Here is an 18,747-nt window from a genome sequence, read left to right as displayed (position 1 = left end):
ACCAGGGAACAGCCTGTGGAGGTGGTAGCTCATGCAGTGCTCTCTGAGGCACTTCCTACTCTCCTGAGGAAGAGGGAATTAATACTCACAGGCCCAAGGAGGGGGATCTCAGACCTTCCCTGGGACTGGCAGGAGGCACAGTCTCATGTTGAGACAAATTCTTCAGGCAGTGCAGAGGCAGGCGATCCAGCTCAGCAAACAGCTGGGGCTGCAGGAGCAAGGAGAGCTTTGGGCCAGTAAGGGGTGTGAGCATTCCAAAGCACTCCGTAATGTTCCTAATAATCCAAAGCACTTAAAAATACACTTCAGTACTTACTGTCAGATTAATTTATTAGCAGAAAACATGTTTTGCTGTAAGGCAGACAATTAACAGTGAATTTCTGTAATTCTTGGTCAAGAGGCCAAATTATTACTGATAGTTAATACCTGCAATTAAAATGATTGTTCTGAAATGAATGGAAGAGACACAAAATGCACATGGAACATATAAAATATATAACTTTAGCATTTCTTGAGTAAATACTTTGTAACTTTTATGTAAGAAACAAACATCCTAGAGCTCATCTGCAAAATAAGCACTGCAGGAGATGTCCAATCTTCCATGGCTCTCCCTCGTAAGCAGACAAGCACAGCAGCACCTACAGAGTCCACAGGCTGAGACAGAAACCCCATTCACATTGTCCCTGTTGGCCAAGATATAGCCTCTACTTTGTAATTCCAGTAAAAATTGAAGAAGTAGGGTTATATTGATAATCAGAGCCTACAGAAATTTGTGAGCACCTGGAGGGATCTGTAGAATACAGCAAGACGCAAATAAAGCCAGGCTTCCAAGCCTTCAGCCTTACAAGCAATTGCAAGTTTCACAGAAAATTTTGTAAAAAAATCCTCTTTTAAAAAAAAAGTTATTTAAAGTAAAGGTAGAATCTTAAGTCCTCCTGAAGTACAGGTTACCAGCAGTGTTTACTGCAGTGTAGTTATTTCATGTGCGTGATATTTGACTTGTATCTTGACCACTTCTCTGTGTATCCAGGCCACCTATAATGTTTCAGGGACTTTTTGATTTCAGCTGTTCATATAAAGACACAGATTTTACTGATTTTAATACCAGCAGACTGATCAGTATTAAACTTGAAGAGGATCAAACTTAAACCTGGTCCTGTTTTTTTCCTTGCTTCTACCTCAAGTATAAGAGTATTGCCAGTGGATTATGGAAACCAGAAGGTTTCAGTGGGTGGAGTAGGGCAGACTTGAATTTGGGCAGTGATCTGTCGAAAAAGCCAAGAGTAATTATTCTAAGACAAGATGCTTATAAAAAGTGAGGAGGACATATGTCGAAGTAAGATATTTATGATTTAAAAACCCATTATGAAACTCCAACATTTGACTTTATCCTCATATGAAAGATGCAAACAATGAAACTATAGAATCCTTGATCAGAGAAAAAAACTGTCTTTCTGAGGTTTATACAGTACCCAGATCAACAACTTAATCCCCTTGCAGCTGGATCTGCTCATCCTAGATTCAGGACCTAGGTTCCTCAGCACTGGATTACAAGACCTGGTGAAGTGGCAGCTCAGCAATTTCCCCATGAGCTACGGTGAGAAAGCAGTCTTTTGAGGTGTGATGCAAAAATGGATTTCACCATCATGACCTTAAGTTGACAAAGAGGGTCAGATTTTTCTCTTTCGCTCTCTACCTGGTTCTGGGAAAGGAAGCTGTGTGCATCCTGCTTGGCAAGGCAGCAGTGGTGAAGGAGGTCAGCCTGGTGAGATTTCTGCTGCCAGCCCTGCACGTAACACATTCAACCAGCAGCCCTGAAGTAGCCTTCACTCTTACTAGGCTCAGAGAAACAGCAGCTTCTCCAGCTTCAGGAAGAGTGAATTCTCATGATGGTAAGAGGATATAAGCATTCCTCAGTTCTAAAGTCCAGGTACTCAAGAATGAAGCTATGCCATGAGCCATGGGGAAGCACAGCTCCTTCCTGCAGCTCCAAGCATCAAGAACTGTACCTTAAATTACAGGACCAGTATCCAAACTGGGTGAGCACAAATTCCATATAATAATATTATCACTTTACGGGTGCTCTGCACACTATCCAATCACAGCTTTGCTGTCTAGTTCCAAGCTTTTCCAAAACCTAAAAGAAACAAAGACAACTTACAGCAGTATCTTAAGACATGATTCCCCTTCCAGGACCTTAAGGAGGGCAGCAAAGACAAAATGCATGAAAGAACTGGAAAAGGGCTGTTCATGTATCCTACCAGCAGCAGCAGAAAAAAGTGTTATGGTATTTGCACTTGAGAGCTCAGCAGAGGAGTTAACAAAAAGTCTTGAGGTATCTGTTAAAACAAACAGCTAGAGGTCAGATTCAAAGCAGGAAACAGATGGGAATTAGGAGAGAGGCCTCTCAAAAGATGGGTACAACTCATTGTTCTGGTTACCCATTACCTACCCCCTCAAAACTAGCAAAAGCACTAGACTGCAGTTTCACTGCCGTTTTAATGTCACCCTTGCTCAACATTAAAGATTGGCACCTGAAAAGATTTGGACTATTCCACTGGTACAGATCATCCTATCTCAGAAACAACAGGACACTGGCAATTTATTCACCTCTGTAGTCCTAGGAGCCTGTTAGTGAAGATTAACAAAACCAAAACACTAGCAATCTTCACATTTATGTAGGGGCCAGTGAGATGCATACAGCCAAATGCTTTTAGGCCTGCATCCAGAAGCTGAGAAAAACCAAAGCTAATCTTTGTCTTCATTAAAACATATGGACTGCACTTGAGGAAGGACACAAAGCAGCAAGGCAAGTACCACGAAACAACTGCTGCTATGGTAGGTGGGAGACAGTATGTATGAGAGACAAGATTGATATCCAAATCATTTACCTAACAATGATTGCTATCCCAATGGTTTTGTGCCTATTATATTGCAGAGCAGACTGAGAAGCAAAAGCCACTTTCAGGAACAGAAACAGTTGCTGGTGCTTATTTATCTACCATTTCCTAGAAGATCCCCTTGACCATTGTATTTGAAGAACTAGGGCTTATTTCTGCATTTTGCTAGTCCAGAACTTAGAAATCCATTCCCTCAACCCATACACCAAGCAAATAAGACATCATTTTACTCTTACTCTGATCTATCAGCAACAAACTTTCAGTATTTTTTTTAATGTGTTAACAATGATCAGCCACCCAGTTACTTTCACAGAAAATACAAGCAGCATTTTTTCGCCAGGAGCTTCTAAATTAAAAAGACCTTCAGGTAATTCCATAAAACATTAAAGACATCATAAATAAACGTGTTTTAAAATTCACTTTCCAAACAATAAATAAAACTGTTCCTTATTTGAAAGTGCAAACAGGCTGTATTATAAAAAGTATGAAGCAAGACTGCAGAAGTGCTTAATTATTCAATAGTGACCAAGACACAGTTTCTTGTTTTGGTGCAGCTGGTCATCCAGCGATTTTGTTTTCTGGACCCCATCTAAAGAAAAAAATATGCGTCAAACATTAATACAAGAGCAAGTACAGTCTAAATACTCAACACAGACAGGCACACCGGAATAACACTGGAGGTGGGCAGGGGATGGAGTTCCCTCACAGAGGAACACACAGTAAGCACAGCTAAGAGGAACATACTAAGAAAAGAGAGCAACTTAAAACAGTTCAGTGTTGAAAATGCAAGCACGCCATACTAAAACATTAGAGAAATGAGCCTCCTTAAAGGTCATCAAACAAAGTACCCCAGGATGAATCTTTCTCCAGCTGGGCCTAAAAACCATTAACAGAGGAAGGGACAAACAAGCCCTAACATTTTGCAGTGATCACTAGTGGCATAAACACTGCTCTGAGCCCTTCCCTCCCCCCTTTCCCCCAGCCCATAAGGAAATAGCTAATGAAGAGACTTCTCCACGGAGTACATGGCTATTCGTGTGCCACAAAAAACACCTTCAGTCTTTTCTAATGCCCCTATCACAGTAGTCAGTGCTTTGAGCAACTGCCAACTCCCTATCTTTACACTCTGTATCTTCCTGCTCGCGGCACAAAAATTATTTAGCTGCTTTTTCCACGTTATTTTCCTCTCTTGGTGAGAAACATTTTAAGGATTGGTAGCTGACAGAAGATCCCTTTGGCGGGTCCCTTTTATAGCAAAAAAAGGCTTCAAAGAAAGACTTATCTAAACTCTGTTTTCAGGAGATGACAGCTCCCTTGCTACAAAGGGTGTGCAATGACTAGGATATTGTGACCTTTATATTATACATGTGTATATACACACAAACACATAAGAAGCACTGAAATGTTCTGCATAACATATTTAAATGACTTGGAGGAGTCCGATTTCTCCTGAAAAATAATGGCACCCTTTATAGAACAAAATTTAAAACATGATGAAGTAGTCTGAAATGATCTATATGCAAAACAGCATGGCAATGACCTTGATAACTGCATTACTAGATTTTGTGACGTGTGTGTCAATGCCAAGCATTTGTTAAAACAAGCTTGGTTTTGACTTACAGTTGGTTCACCTACTTATTCGAAAAACTCAGAGAAGTTTTCATAGCAAAATTTAACTCATTGAAAACAAGATTAACTAAGACTAATCAATCACAGAGGAATTCAGGTTTGTTTAAAACGTGATCTCACTTATTGACTTCAGTCATAAAATGAATTAATGAGAAAATACTTACTTTCCCTGGCTGTAGGGTCATGGAATTCAAGGGCATTAGAGTACAATGGATTTAGTTGCCACTGATAAAAGAAGAAGAAAACATTTACTTATTCCAGAAGACAGAATAAGGAGCAAAGGGAGGAAAGAAAAGTACCCTAAAGACCTACACTGTGAGGCATGACTGGGGGTGAGGTGAGAAATGAAGGGCTCCCCCTTGAACACACACTTGCTTTGAGGATAACTAACTGATAAGGAATGTGTAGACATTTACTCCCTTGAGAAGGGGAAATGAGCCTGTTCAACAGTGCTGCAGTTCATCATGGTGAGCACTGAGTGCAGGTGCACTTGGCTGCCTTCAAAATGCACTGCAGCTCTTTCAGGAGCTGCTGGAAGGGCCAACAAAATCATGCAGTGATCTCCCACATCAGCTGCCATGCTGTGACAGGGGAGGCTTTGGAGAACTTCAGAGTGCGAAGAGACCACCTCAAACTACAGCAAAAAAGGAAGAGGGAAACCCCCACTGTAGATACAGAAAATAGAGACATTTGGCTCCACCATCTGCCATATGGCACAGCACTTCTCCCCAGTACTGGGACAGAGCAACCTCTCAATTCCATTCACCTGACTTGACAGCACAGTGCTCCCCTATGCTGGCTGCAGATGACTGCTCACTCTACTCTCCCATCACTTCTGCCCACGGTTTTTAGAATATACTATATTTAGACACTTACTGTAAATTTGCTTACACCCTCAAGTTCACCAAACTTCATATAGGATATGTCTGCTTTCTTTTTTCCAGCATCAACATCTCCTGCATAGATCTGCTTGATACCAGCCCCTTTAATTAAAGGGACACATTCATCACATGGACACTTTGTCACAAATATCATGCTTCTCTCGTCTGGCTTTATTTCTCGACATCTACAAGCAGTCAGAAAACAGAATTTCAGAGTTCGTATCTTGATGGCTTTGAATTGTGACAAACTTGACACCTCAGAAGAGGAAGCAAAGAAGTGTTATCTACTCTCAGAAGCATCTTATTTCTTATCAAGTGCACAAGTACACAATGATATCTGGTTTGGTTTTACTATCTGTGAACAAAACACTCATTCCATGTCTCCACACATATCATTGCTGGAAGCCTCATCAACTGCCACACTTCTGTATTTCAGGTTATAGCATGGTCTAGCAGGAAGCAGAGGCAGTAGCTTGTATTGAACAGTAACTGAAGGAGTGAATATCCTTCAAAAAACAGGTTCACTTGAGAAGTCTGAAGAAACCCCAGGAGTTGGCTGGTTTCCACACACATCCAAGTTCTACATCATAGGCATAAACAAAGCTGTGATTGCAACCCACACTTCATCAGCATTGTCCTGGTGTTGGCTGCGACAAAGTTAATTTCTTCTCAGTAGCTGGTACAGTGCTGTGCTTTGGATTTAGCAGGAGAATAATGTTGATAACACACTGACGTTTTAGTTGTTGCTAAGAAGTGCTTACTCTGAATCAAGCACTTTTTTTGTGCCTCATATTTTGCCAATAAGGAGCTGCACAAGAAGGCGGATGTGTGACCCAAATCGACCAAAAGGATATTCCATACCACAGTGTCATGTCCAGTAAGTAAACTGGGGGAATTACTCAGAGGGAGTCTGGCATTGATCAGTGAATGGTGAGCAATTGTATCATGCATCACTTGTTTTTTCCTTATTAGTATTACTATTATTATAATATCTTAATTTGTTTCAATTATTAAACTGTTCTCATCTCAACCCATAAGTTTTACTTTTGATTCTCCTCCCCATTCCACCAGGAGAGGGGGGAAGAGCCAGCAGCTGTGCAGTGCTCAGATGCCAGCTGGGCTTAAACCATGACACGCATTTGCCACTGAATTCTTTCTGAACCATCTCATTCTTTTCAGTGGTAAAAATAAGCCCATTTACCTGAATGTCAAGGCGTTCTGCTCCGCATGTATAATATATCTGAACTTTCTGATTTCACGATCTTTTTGCTTATCATCCATGTGTGGAAAATCAGCATATTCAGATCCAACAGGAAAGGCATTGTAACCACAGCCTACAAAGTACATTGCTCCTGTTCCATCACAGCTTCTCTGCAACAGTAAGCAAAGCACCAAATTTGGAGGTATTTAAACTGTTCTCAGTCAAAGTGCTGTGCAATGTATGCTGTCACATTATCAGTTCAGCCAAGTTACAGCAGTTGAAAGAGAGCTCAGCTCTTGCAAACTGCTCCATGTCTGTATGGAGCTTTTCCACCGGGCTCTGTAGGACCCACACAGGCAAAGTGTAACATCTCAGTTATGCTGAATCAGGCTTTAGAGGCTTTCCTTTTGGCAAGTAATAAGATAGCAGTGACAAGAAATCTGAAGGACTTAGTCTGCAATGTATAAAATTAAAGACAACTGGAGTTCATCCCTGATGTGCCAGAGATGGTGTTTCATCTCCCTCTCAACAGACCCAGCGACCAGTGGGCCGATAAGCAGCAAAGAGCAATTGAAACCAGAACAAGAAACAAAACAGCAGTAAGCAGCTGATGACTGGATGCTAAAAACAAATGAAGAGTATGTTGCACCTGCATGAAGAATGAGGCTTCCTGGGACTGGTAACATGCATAATGAGAGACATAAAGAAATAAAACCTTTATGTTTGGATGGGAAAAAGCACCGTAACAATATCTGCAGAAAAATACCACTTTCATGCAAAAAGGAAAGTGCTAAAGCCAGTACAGCATTTCAAGTACAACAAATATCCTCAAGAGATTGTCAGGCTATAATTGCACTGAGACCTCTCCAAAAAAAAGCTGCAAAGAGGGATCTTGCAGAGTAGGCACATGCTGCCCAATCAGCAGCTGTGGCAAAACCTTGTAGCCAGGATACCTGGAATAACTGACAATGACTAGGGAAGCAGGCACACTGAAAGTCCAGGTGGAGATACTGTAGTAGTTACTAAAATCATTTATATTTCCCCTTCATCTAAAAGCATAACAGTGAACTAGTCATTAACTTAGTTACTAAAGCACGAGAAGTGCAAGCTTTCTATAGTGCTGTGTGTTTGCATGAAAAACAGAGGTGTATAATGGTAAATAAAAAGTTCAAAGCAAGTGTATGAGTTTTGAGTGCAAGAAAAAGTAACTTTTTCAATACTTACTGATTTTTCTTCTGCCCAAATAATAGCTCCAACTCCTGTCTTATGATCCTCTAAAATACATAACATTTTAGGAGTAAATAACAAATAAAGCAGTTCCGAATTACCTATACATTAACATATGACATCCTAGAGCAAGGAATAACATTTATTGTTGCTTTGTGGACAGGAGGAAAGAAATGCAGAAAGATTAAGAGCTTTGAAATCATATGAGTCTCCTGTAAAAGCAGGGTGTGCTTTAACTGCAAGGCAGTCATTCTGAGACTTAGTTGTGTACATTTGTTTGAAAATGCAACAAAGCAACCAACACATAGGTAAGAAAATGTGTGCCAAGAATGTTCGTGGACAGGTTCACTGATGTGAGACAGCAAACTGATAAAAACCTTATTGTTTACTACTTAATTTAATTACTTTATTTCTGCCATTCTTTTAAGTTCATGGTTCTGCAGTCTGAATTCCTATCAAAATTAGTTGTATTTTATACCCAATTCAGAGACAAAATATTAACCACTGGATTTTGGGGTGTGTGTTATATGCAGGAAAACTGGTACCCAACTTTCATTATGTGACTTGGAAGGTTTTTATGGAACCTGGAAATCCTCCACAGTAGCGACTGATGAGAGTCTTGACCAATTAAGACAGAGCATATCAAGGAGAAAAAAATGTTTCAGGCTTCCATTGATTGATATTGTAGAACACACTGTTTCTATTAATCATTTCCATCATCCTTAGCATCACTACCATACTGAATCACTCAAAAAGGGTCTTTCCTGCCAAAGATATATTTTATGGGAACTTTTTTTATATTCTGCATATTTATTAGTCACTGATGAAGTGATAAAAATGATAATCACTGATTATCATCAGCACATAGAAAATATCCTATGATCTTGCTCCCCTTATATCCATCTATATAATAATGTGAAGCATCTAAATATGGGGGGGGCTGCTATTTGTTTTAATTTCATTACAGGATTAAAGTGGAATAAGAGTTTCCTCAAAAAGCAGACCTGAGTCCAGGGTAAAAACCACACATAAAACTGAATCTTGCTGCCTCAAGAATGAGTACTCAAGTTTGGCCATTCCATCTTGTTCAGTACAACAGTAGCTGTACAAAGAACTCACAACTGGTTCCGTAAAACTTCTGAATTGCATCTAAAAAAATGCAATCTCCTCTGCAATTTTTGGAGAGCAAATCTGTGGAGGGTACCTAACTTGATAGGTTGGGTTTGTGTGTGTGTGTATTGGGGGATTAGTTTTGGTTTAACCTTTATGTATGTACTCTCTATTTGTTTACAATGGTTTAGAAAAAGCAACTGTCATATCTGGAGGACAAAAACATCACCAAGGAGTACCACCAAGTTTTAAGTCTCCATATTCTGTTCTCTGGAAGAACTTATTGGTTTACTATGTGGCTACCCAGAGAGAATAAAGTAGCAAACAGAAGTCATCTCTATCAAGAGAGAGTAATAAATATCCTTCCACCCCAGAAGCCTGTACATAAAACTCCAGCATCTGTGCAAAAAAAAAAAAAATCAGATATATAAGCACTTCTACTAAGAAGATTAGAACTAGGAGACTTGATATAACTGTACTTAATGCCCTACTGAAAGGATATTATTTCACTGCTTTTTTTCTGAAGTGTACATAATCTGCTTGAAATATTGGCATTTATTTGATAACAGAAGCATCTTGTGAAACCTCAGTAAAAAGAGCCTTCAGAGCAGCTTGAAGAATGTAAATGTCATTCTGTTCTGTTTTCAGTAGGATGTTGGACACGTTGGCAGGGCAGGGTTTGCCAGCACTGTATGTGAAATACCTGCACTGATTTTCTCTTGGAAAGCTTTCACACACAATACTAGGTACCCCTGTGGACTCTTTACTATTACTGCTGCACCTGTTTCACACATGTAGGAATGGAGTTCCACAGCTTGCTCAAGGAAGCATTTGGAAGAATAAGACTGAAATCAGGAACTTTCTCTACTCATGAGACCCATCCTTGTTCTGCTGCTGTAACAACTCACCTGTCCGATACGCAAGGAGCCTGGCTTGTATCATACAGTGCCTTGCAACGTCTTGGGGCAAACACTGCTCATCTGTTTCATTTGTTTTTGGTGATTCACAACTGTAAAATCCAAAACATCCAAAGACGGGGACACTGGCAGCCACTGTTGCCAAGACCAAGACAAGATCTTTCATATTTTGCCTAAGGTTGCTGAAGTATGGATTTTCACAGAGGTTCTCCAGTCCCATTGTCATCAATATTTGCTTGTGCATTTCCTCATTTGAAATTAGGAATAAGCTTTCATACTCTTTTATTCTCTCTTGTCTACACGCAGTATAAAAGTCAGTATTACAGTCAGGCTGTGATTTTGCTATTTTCTGAATGAAATCAAACTTGGTGGAAGTTTCTTCAATAAACTGCACCATATAGCACACCAAAGGCTGAAGCAGCACACACACACGAGCACGACTATTTGATTTCAGTCTTTCTACTGCTTTGGCATCTAACTTTGCATCATCAGTACTCGTGGGACTGGACGCCTCGTTTTGCAAGCTGATTTCAGGATCTGCAGGCCAGTAAGAAATCCTGTTCACCCCGGCTGGAAGAGAAGATAATGCAGCAAAAGGAACCATGCGAGTACAGTGGAACACAAAACTCATATTCAACACACTATTGCCTAACCCAGGTTTTACTCCTCTAAGGCCTGAGTGCTGTTTAAGGTGAGTCCGGACAGAAAAATGCTGGTAGATACAAGTATCAAGGGGTTATCTGGCTTGATAATCAGACTATAGACAAAAATTGGAGTTTCCCAAGTTCTAAGATCTTTGCGAGAGCCTAACTTTGCATCTTACCTACAACAGCTACATTAGCAACACACAAAAAAAGTTAGCACTAATAGATGTTGCTGCTGAGATTAAAAATCAGTATTTGCAGAAGGGGTGTACCAGAATTTCAGGAAGTGAATAATCTGGCTTGTCTTCATCTCCCTTGGGAAAAGGAAACCCTTAAGTACTCCCTGTGATTTCTTTCTCTCATAAAAACCACCCTTCCTCCAGTGTTACTAATAAGCCATGGGAAGGCAAGGAAACATGTAGCAACCTAGGCCTTTTCATCAGGCTTAGGGATGCTCTGGCAAAGTGCAACAGGTACGTCAGAATCTCAGCAGTGCAGCCCACCTGAGAGACAAAGGACCACCAATAATAACAGCTGCACAGAGAAACAGGTTCTCGGGAGCAAACCCTAGTGCCTTGACCATCAGCTCCAGGAGATGTACACTGACTCTTGGAAAATATCAGTGCAGTCTACACAAGTTAGGGACTGGCATTCACAACTGGGAGAGTCCAAAGAGAAAACAGGCTTTCTGATAGCATGCACCACGAGCATAACATTTACTCCTATTCTACTACAGTCATTGCTTACCATTTACAATCATTTTTAAACAAGTTGAACATGGTTTTCTGGAAAAATAAAGATCACAGGTTTTAAGTCTTGATCCATGTTTAATGAGTGCAATCTGGCCAGCATGCAAGTCTGTACTGGAACAATGAAGACCAATAATCTTCATGTTTTTCACCACAACTAGACCACTCTTCTTCACCTACAGAAAAATGCATTACTATTATTATTATTTTACTTTTTTTCAACATGAAGACCACAGAGATGTTACAGGTCTTCCTTGAGTAACAATATGCAACCATCAGCAGAGTTCTTCAGTACAAGTTGTAATATGAACCATTAAACAATCTCTGATACACTTTCCTACACATTTTTTGTTGTTGGTTTTTTTTTCCACATGTGCCTGTTAACACCAGTGCTTGTTTCAAACTCCAAATAGGAACTTGTCACAAATTCCTGATTTTTTCTGGTCATTGTTTTGCCCATAACAAAATCCAGAAGGAGTAAAGAAGATTCTATCAATTATAGCTGAAATCCCCTCTGAATCAGCCAGCATCTGGAAATGCTCATAAATTTAATTTCTGTCTTAAGCTTGACCACGGAGGGAACCAATAGCTTCTCCAGCTTTATTTCAGTCTCTTCTTTAATGGAAATGAATCCTAGTTCTAAAGGATCTTCAATGAAAAAGCTCTGTATACCACATACAAGAGCTATTACAACTGAATTCCCACGTATTGTGAGGAAACTGGATACAAGCTAGTTTGATGAAGCTGGTGAAACAGATCTCATCAGACAATCCAGCTGCTACTGAACACTGTTGCCTTAGATCTGTAAATTATTCAGTTGCTTTGTGGTTACAGAAGTGAGGCTGTACGAAAGCCCTACCCACAACCCAAGAGCCATTTCTTACTGAATTACTGAATTTCAAACTGCTTTTGAAGTCTGTCTGGTGCTCCTCGTCTACCCTTCTTTCAGATCTAGCACACCAAGCTCTGAAAATTAGGCCTAATTTTCACTCAAGTAATTTTCCTGTCTTTCCTTTCCCTGGCTGATAATGTGCTATGGATCTTAGCATAGGGGTATGCTCTGCAAAATGTAGTAATCATTTTAAATAGTGCAATAAGAAGTCTGATCACAAAAGGAAACACCCTGTCCCAAGACACTCCGAAAATGCCCCTCTACTTTGAAGTGTAACAGTAACAGGCTGCTATTTAGAAGACCCATTCTCAAGCACAGTTTCTTTTCATTGTCACTAGTTACCTACAAGTCCTTTATCAGCAAACATTTCAAGTAGTTGTGTGCACCTCCACTGTATAAGAGAACTGATCTACTACAATCATGACACTGTAATTCTAAAAGAGTATCTCTACACCATTGACTACATTGACTTTAAAGTCATAATTAGCATACTCACGGTATACACCATTCCTCCTTTGTTATGCTCTTAAAAATACCCACCATTTTTTAGTGCTTGCTTCACCCCTTGGGAATATATCTTGTATTTCAAAGTTTTTCAGAAATAGCATGCTATTCACTCATTTTGCTACTCTTCTCCCACCACTGGATTTTTTTGTACTTCTAAGAAATAATTGCAAAAAGTTTACTAGTTTGTTGTTGTTGTTGGGGGGGGGGGTTGGGTTTTTTTGTCTGGACTATCTGTCATGTAAAGAGCAGTTGGGTTAAGTTCATTGCAGGAGCTGTTCAGAAAGACCAATTAACAGTGAGTATAGACATTTTACCTGTGATTTTTTCCATTGTTCAGACGAGGGAAAGAGCTCCATCCAGAGACTCAATAAAGTAAAAAGATTGACCTTAGAAAGTCTTGGCATTTGACCTGTCATTTGAAGGAAAAATGAAATATTTATTAGAGAATATTTATAAAGAAACTCCACATTACTGAACATTGTTTTTCAAGTCTTCTACACCACAGCTGCAACAGAAGCTGGTTCATCAACCCCTTCTGCTGTTTCATCAGCTAAATCCACACAGTCCTCTTCAGGGCAGTCACTCAGGATGCACACATCTGGATGCAGAGATCAGATCTGTGCAACAAGAGGAAGTGATGAAGCTTTCATTGAAATTCAGTGAATTAATTCTACTAAGAGGTGAAGAGCAGAAATCACAGATCAGATCATCAGATCCCACATAACTGTGCTCAAATGGTTCACAGATGGTTACAGAATCTGAGACATAGCTTCTGATTCAGCTTCAGGCTCACCACAAAAGAGAGCAGAAACACCTAGGCATGCATCATGATCTTACACTGACACCTGCAGCAAGAGGGGATAGAATCATAGAATCAGCTGGGTTGGAAAGGATCTCTGAGATCATCAAGTCCAACTCTTGATCCAACACTGCCGTGGTTACTAGACCATGGCACTAAGTGCCTCATCCAGTCTCGTCTGAAAAACCTCCAGGGATGGAGAATCCACCACTTCCCTGGGTAGCCATTGTGAAACCTTCCAGTTACATCAGTTGTGGAGATCCTGCTTCTGGACTTTTACTAAGCAGATTTTGGTTAGATTTCTACAAAAATTTAAACCTTTTGCTCAGGCTGTCACTTCTGACAAAATAACCAAAGAGGTGGTGGCAAAGAATCCCTTCTTGGACCAGCAACTTGCACTGTGCTGTGCTACTAAAAATCTGGACATGGTCCTGTGAGGATCAGTGCTCAGCAGTACTGAGCGTCTCACAAGGGAAAAAGGAGGAAGTACTGCACTGCTCAGCAAAGCTTGCACTGTTCCAGATGTGAAGCTGTCTTGCCTCATACTTGGAAAGAAGGTAATTAAGTCTTCAAAAAAGTTCCAGTCCCTATTTCAGGGGTGTTTACAGAGAGCTGTAATGAACACATATTCCTCTGCAGGTCTCATGTGTGCTGTCTGACAATAGTACTATTTCTGGTTTTGTCCTTTCCCACAAACGTTACAGTTTTTGCAAAGGGGGAAAAGGCAGAGACAAGAATAGAATACAATAGAGGAAAACATTCTTTAAGTAGTTCCAGCAGTTTGGAAGAGATATAATCACATACTAAGATTGCTTGGGTGGGGGAGAGGGTTCGTTTAATGACATGTCTGTGAACCAAAACAATTAGGACAGCAGATAAACATATGGAATCCATAACTGAAATACCATTTTCAGACAGTATTTTAGCAGCTTTTTTGACACAGAAGTGTGGGTTTGGAAAGCAAATATAGGCCTGTGAGCAGCACCATCTGATGCCACATTGTTCACTACTCCTTAGGCTGTTCAGCTCTGCTATTCCACTGCACACAAGCACTGGAAGGGGTACAAGGTGTGCTCAAAATGTATATGGCAGGCAGCACACACTACTGTTGTAGCACAAGCAGGTACAGTTCCCAGATAGCAGGTTAAAAGAAACAAAGCAACTTATACCAACTCATACATATACCCTCATGGATTACATGACAGAGGGTTATTTGCATTATTTGACATACAGAGTAGACTTAGAATACACCACAAAAGAGTTTTAATTACTGTTTGTTTTCTTGGACCTAACCTGAATGCAACCTGTCAAAACACATGGGAAACAAACTGAAGAATGTACATCACAACATCACTGTTGTGAGTTGACATGAATTTGTAATGAGAAGGAGGAGAATATTATGATGAAAAAGGAAAGACCTGTGGTTACAGTTATTATATCTACGTGTTTGTATCTTTACTCACTTAGGTACTTAAACACTCCTTTAGGTTCAACAGAGTGCAAAGATTGCCGATTAAAGTGAACCAGAAAAAGGCAAAAGACATCTTATAGAATTAAAGCAACTACAGAAGACTGGGGAAGTAGAGGAATCAGGCTCTCTGCTACTGAGAGTAAAACCAAGTATAAAAGGAGTGCTCTTTTCAGGTGTATTAAGCCCACAGCTTCCCTACTTCACACAAAGGTATGATTTTATTCCTCCAGGTTATGAGTCCTGCTTCAGTGAGGCAAAGCATGCTCCAGGGAAAGCATGCTGTGAAGGCTAGTGACAAAAACTCCACTGCTCCTGCACTTGCAAGCAAACAGGAGCAGGGCACTGCCCATCCAGACATGGCTCAGATACAGGATTCTGCCATGTCTGTAATGCAGAAATTCTTAGTCCAAAGTCTGTAAGGCTTATAAGAAGTGCTTTGACACCATCAAGGAGAAGGATACTGGTGACATCACTGTACTGCCTGGGAAATGGAAACTAAAACCTATTTTCAGTGTTCATCATTTTTGCTTGCTTGGAAGCAGGATTTCCTTAAAACTACGAAGAAACAAAACCCATTTACCCATCAGAGACCTGGCAGCCCTGTCAAGGTGCTTAGTGTGGGAGCTATATATACACCACATCTGTATGAGCACACCACTCCCCGGGACCGCAGCGATGGGATCTATGAAATCTGTCAGGATCTGCTTCATCTGGGCACTCCCAGCCTTGAGAGGAAGTTGCTCTCTACTAAATCCGTACTTGGGCCCTGCTGTAACTTGGGGTTAGTGAAAACACCCCTTAGAAGGCAAGTGTTCTTATGCACATTGCATTTTATTATATTTATCAAATATACATGGTACAGGAGAGGAAAAAGAGATCACTGTGATGGGGGTGGGGAAGCAAAATACAAGCTTATGTTATCAAAAGGCCCTTATGGAGAAGGGTGCTGCCAAGCAGGGGTGGGGGAGGAGGGAGGATATATATATAAATATATATATATACTTTCTTGCATATATATGCATATGCTTACATATACTATAACATATATAAGTATATATATATACACTTTATATATATACACTAGATATAGTATACATAAACTGTATACATAAAGTATATATTCTTATATATAGGTATATATATGCTTATATATACACTATACATATAAGTATATGCATCCTTTATATATCTAAATATATATATACACTTTTTATATATACAGACACACTTTATATGTACATATATAGTGTGTATATATATATAGTATATATAGTGTGTATACATGCTCTCTATATATGTATGTTTATGTGTACATATATGTATGCATATATGTGTGTGTATACCTATCTATCTATATCTCCACTGAGGGGCAGGAGAACTCTCTGAAGCAGCAGCAAAGGAGGGGGAAGGAGGGGGCTCCGAACAGCCCCAGGAAGGCGGGAAGAGCCTCCTGAGGAGAGGACAAACCGAGGCATTTCGTTAAACACCTGGGAGCACGCGGCGGGTGAGGAGAGACCCGCGGGAGGCCGGTCAGCGCACACCCCCTCACACCCCCCTGTCCCGCCCCGCCGTCAGCGCGGCGCGGCCACGGCCCCCTCACGGCGGGGCAGGCCCCGGCCCGCCCCCCACGCAGCCCGGCTCACCGGCCATGCTGTCGGTCTGCGTGCTCGCCGTGCTTGCCGTGGTCGCCACGTTCGCCCGCGGCCCCCCCGCCGCCGCTTCCTCCGCGCCGTGCATGGGTGCCGGTGCCGCCCGGAGCCCCCCGCCGGCCCCGCTCCGCCTCCATGGCGGCCCCGCCCCCATGGCGGCCCCTCCTCCCGCAGGGCGGTGCCGTCCCCACGGCAACGGCGCTGACGGGCGGGCAGCTCGGCCAATGGGCAGCGGCTACGGACGGGGGGCGGGGTTGGCTGGGTGGGGCGGTGGCTCTCGGCGGGGGTCGGGTTGCCCTCGGGAACGGGGTGTTAACGCTGGAGTACGGGAATGTGCTGAGTTGTAAGGGATTCGTACGGATAATCGAAGTCCAGCTTCTAGCCCCGTACAGGACAGACCCAAGAGTCACACCATGTGCCTGAGAGCATCGTCCAAACGCTTCTTGAACTCTGTCAGGCTTGGTGCTGTGACCACTTCCCTGGAGAGCCTGTTCCAGTGCCCACTCCCCCTCTGGGTGAAGAACCTTTTCCTGATACCCAACCTAAAACTCCCCTGTCACAACTTCGTGCCATTCCCTCGGGTCCTGTCACCGGTCACCACAGAGAAGAGATCAGTGCCTGCCCCTCCTCTTCCCCTCATGAGGAAGTTGTGGACTGCAAGGAAGGAAGTCTCCCCTCAGTCTCCTCCAGGCTGAACAGACCGAGTGACCTCAGCCGCTCCTCATACGGCTTCCTCTCAAGGCCCTTCACCATCTTCGTTGCCCTCCTTTGAACATTCTCTAACAGCTTAATGTCTTTCTTACATTGTGGTGCCCTCACCACATACACCTCACACCCCTTCCCCCCCTCCCACCCCTTTGCCCAGCAGGGGGTCACTTGTCTGGGGTCACCGGGTGCTTAGACGTGGCTGTCATGCCGCCCCATTCCCGGGATGTCCCTGCACAGCTGCCCCATCCCAGACTGGCCCCATCCCCTACTTGGCCCTTGGTGGCCTCCCACAGTAAAAAAGGGATCCAAAGGGCATTCTGGTCAGGACCCCAAAGCTGGGTCAGCATCTGCTCCCAGCTCAGAAGTTGCTCCCATAGCCGGCTGCAAAACAGATGGCTCATAGCGCAGGGTTTTTCCACATGTTGGGATCATCTCTCTCTTGCTCCCTGCAAAATGTTTTCCTCTTTTAACTGCCTTGGCTAAGTGTGTGGAAAATCATGTTCCTGTCAGTCATTGCTGCAGCACAAGTGTTCTTCAAGGGAGATGTTACTCTGGCAAAATCCAGCTTTTCACCTGTGCTGCTGGCTTCCTCTGTGGAACAGGAGCAGAACTTTACCAAGTGGTGTTTTGATGTTAGAAACTGTCTTTCCAGTGCAGATTGATGATATGGTGATCAAACCTCTGTAAGACAATGAGCAAGACCTTGTCATTGTCAGTGTAGAGCAAGCTATGAGGATTAATCCTTTTTTAATTTTTAATTTATATGTCGTGGCTGTTGTAAGCAGACCAAAACTCTTCTTCTTGTATGAGTTGATGTTCAGGCTCAGGAAGACTCGCTCTGGGATTGTTTCTTTGACTACCCAAAGTGAGAGAAAGGTTGGAAGACAGTAGAAATGGGCTGGTTGTTTTTGTTGTTTCTCTTCCTGTTTTGGTTTTTTTTTGTATGTGTGTGTGGTTTTTTAAATATTTGTCTTGACTTGAGTAAATAATTAATGGTATGTTTGTCTCTGGGACAAGCACTGGGCACCTGAAAGATGAACTAGTTTGAAGGAATTTGACTGCATCTGTTCATGGACTAAGAGGTTAGTGAAAGTGTAATTAGAATATACCCAGTATTCATATTTAGTGTCTTTTCTTCTATGAATAATGATTTAGAGTTATCCACATAATTACTATTGATTGCAAAAGGGGCTGCAGTATGCGATAACTTCAAGATTTTGAAACTTAATACAAGGAAATTACTTCATCCCAAAGCTGTGTACATTTATAAAGAAACAATTAATGGTTTGTGGAAGAAATGATCTATCACTGAGAGTGGTTGAGGTATGAGTTAAAAGTAGATGAAGTCTTGTGGTCCCAGTGGGCTGTGGACAAAGTCTGGAGGGAAAAGAAAGAGGGGGAGAATGACTTTTATGTTGGAGTCATTGAAAAGTAAATGCCCAATTCCTTTTCCAGGAAATAAA

General features: G+C 41.7%; 1 protein-coding gene across 1 annotated transcript; it reads right to left on the bottom strand.

The window, feature by feature from the left end:
• Positions 1-312: 312 nt before the first annotated feature.
• CDADC1 (cytidine and dCMP deaminase domain containing 1) lies at positions 313-16,745 on the bottom strand. The gene is made up of 9 exons (XM_064647299.1): positions 16,571-16,745; positions 12,972-13,066; positions 11,257-11,434; positions 9,857-10,435; positions 7,836-7,885; positions 6,612-6,781; positions 5,406-5,595; positions 4,694-4,754; positions 313-3,489 (listed from the first exon to the last, which is right to left on the bottom strand). Exons 1-9 carry the CDS (start codon positions 16,728-16,730, stop codon positions 3,416-3,418), a joined length of 1,557 nt encoding a protein of 518 aa, XP_064503369.1. The 5' UTR covers positions 16,731-16,745; the 3' UTR covers positions 313-3,415.
• Between the last annotated feature and the right edge of the window lie 2,002 nt (positions 16,746-18,747).

Source organism: Pseudopipra pipra, chromosome 2 (assembly GCF_036250125.1).
Source record: "Pseudopipra pipra isolate bDixPip1 chromosome 2, bDixPip1.hap1, whole genome shotgun sequence".
Taxonomy (NCBI): domain Eukaryota; kingdom Metazoa; phylum Chordata; class Aves; order Passeriformes; family Pipridae; genus Pseudopipra; species Pseudopipra pipra.
This window is presented reverse-complemented; position numbering and strand designations above follow the sequence as displayed.

Coding starts and splice junctions, on each gene's coding strand:
- CDADC1 (XM_064647299.1), bottom strand. CDS start 16,730: ATGGGGGCGGGGCCGCCATGGAGGCGGAGCGGGGCCGGCGGGGGGCTC. Junction 10,436..11,256: donor TTTAAAAATGATTGTAAATG/GTAAGCAATGAC, acceptor CTTCTCTTCCAG/CCGGGGTGAACAGGATTTCT. Junction 5,596..6,611: donor CAGAACGCCTTGACATTCAG/GTAAATGGGCTT, acceptor GACTGCTTGTAG/ATGTCGAGAAATAAAGCCAG.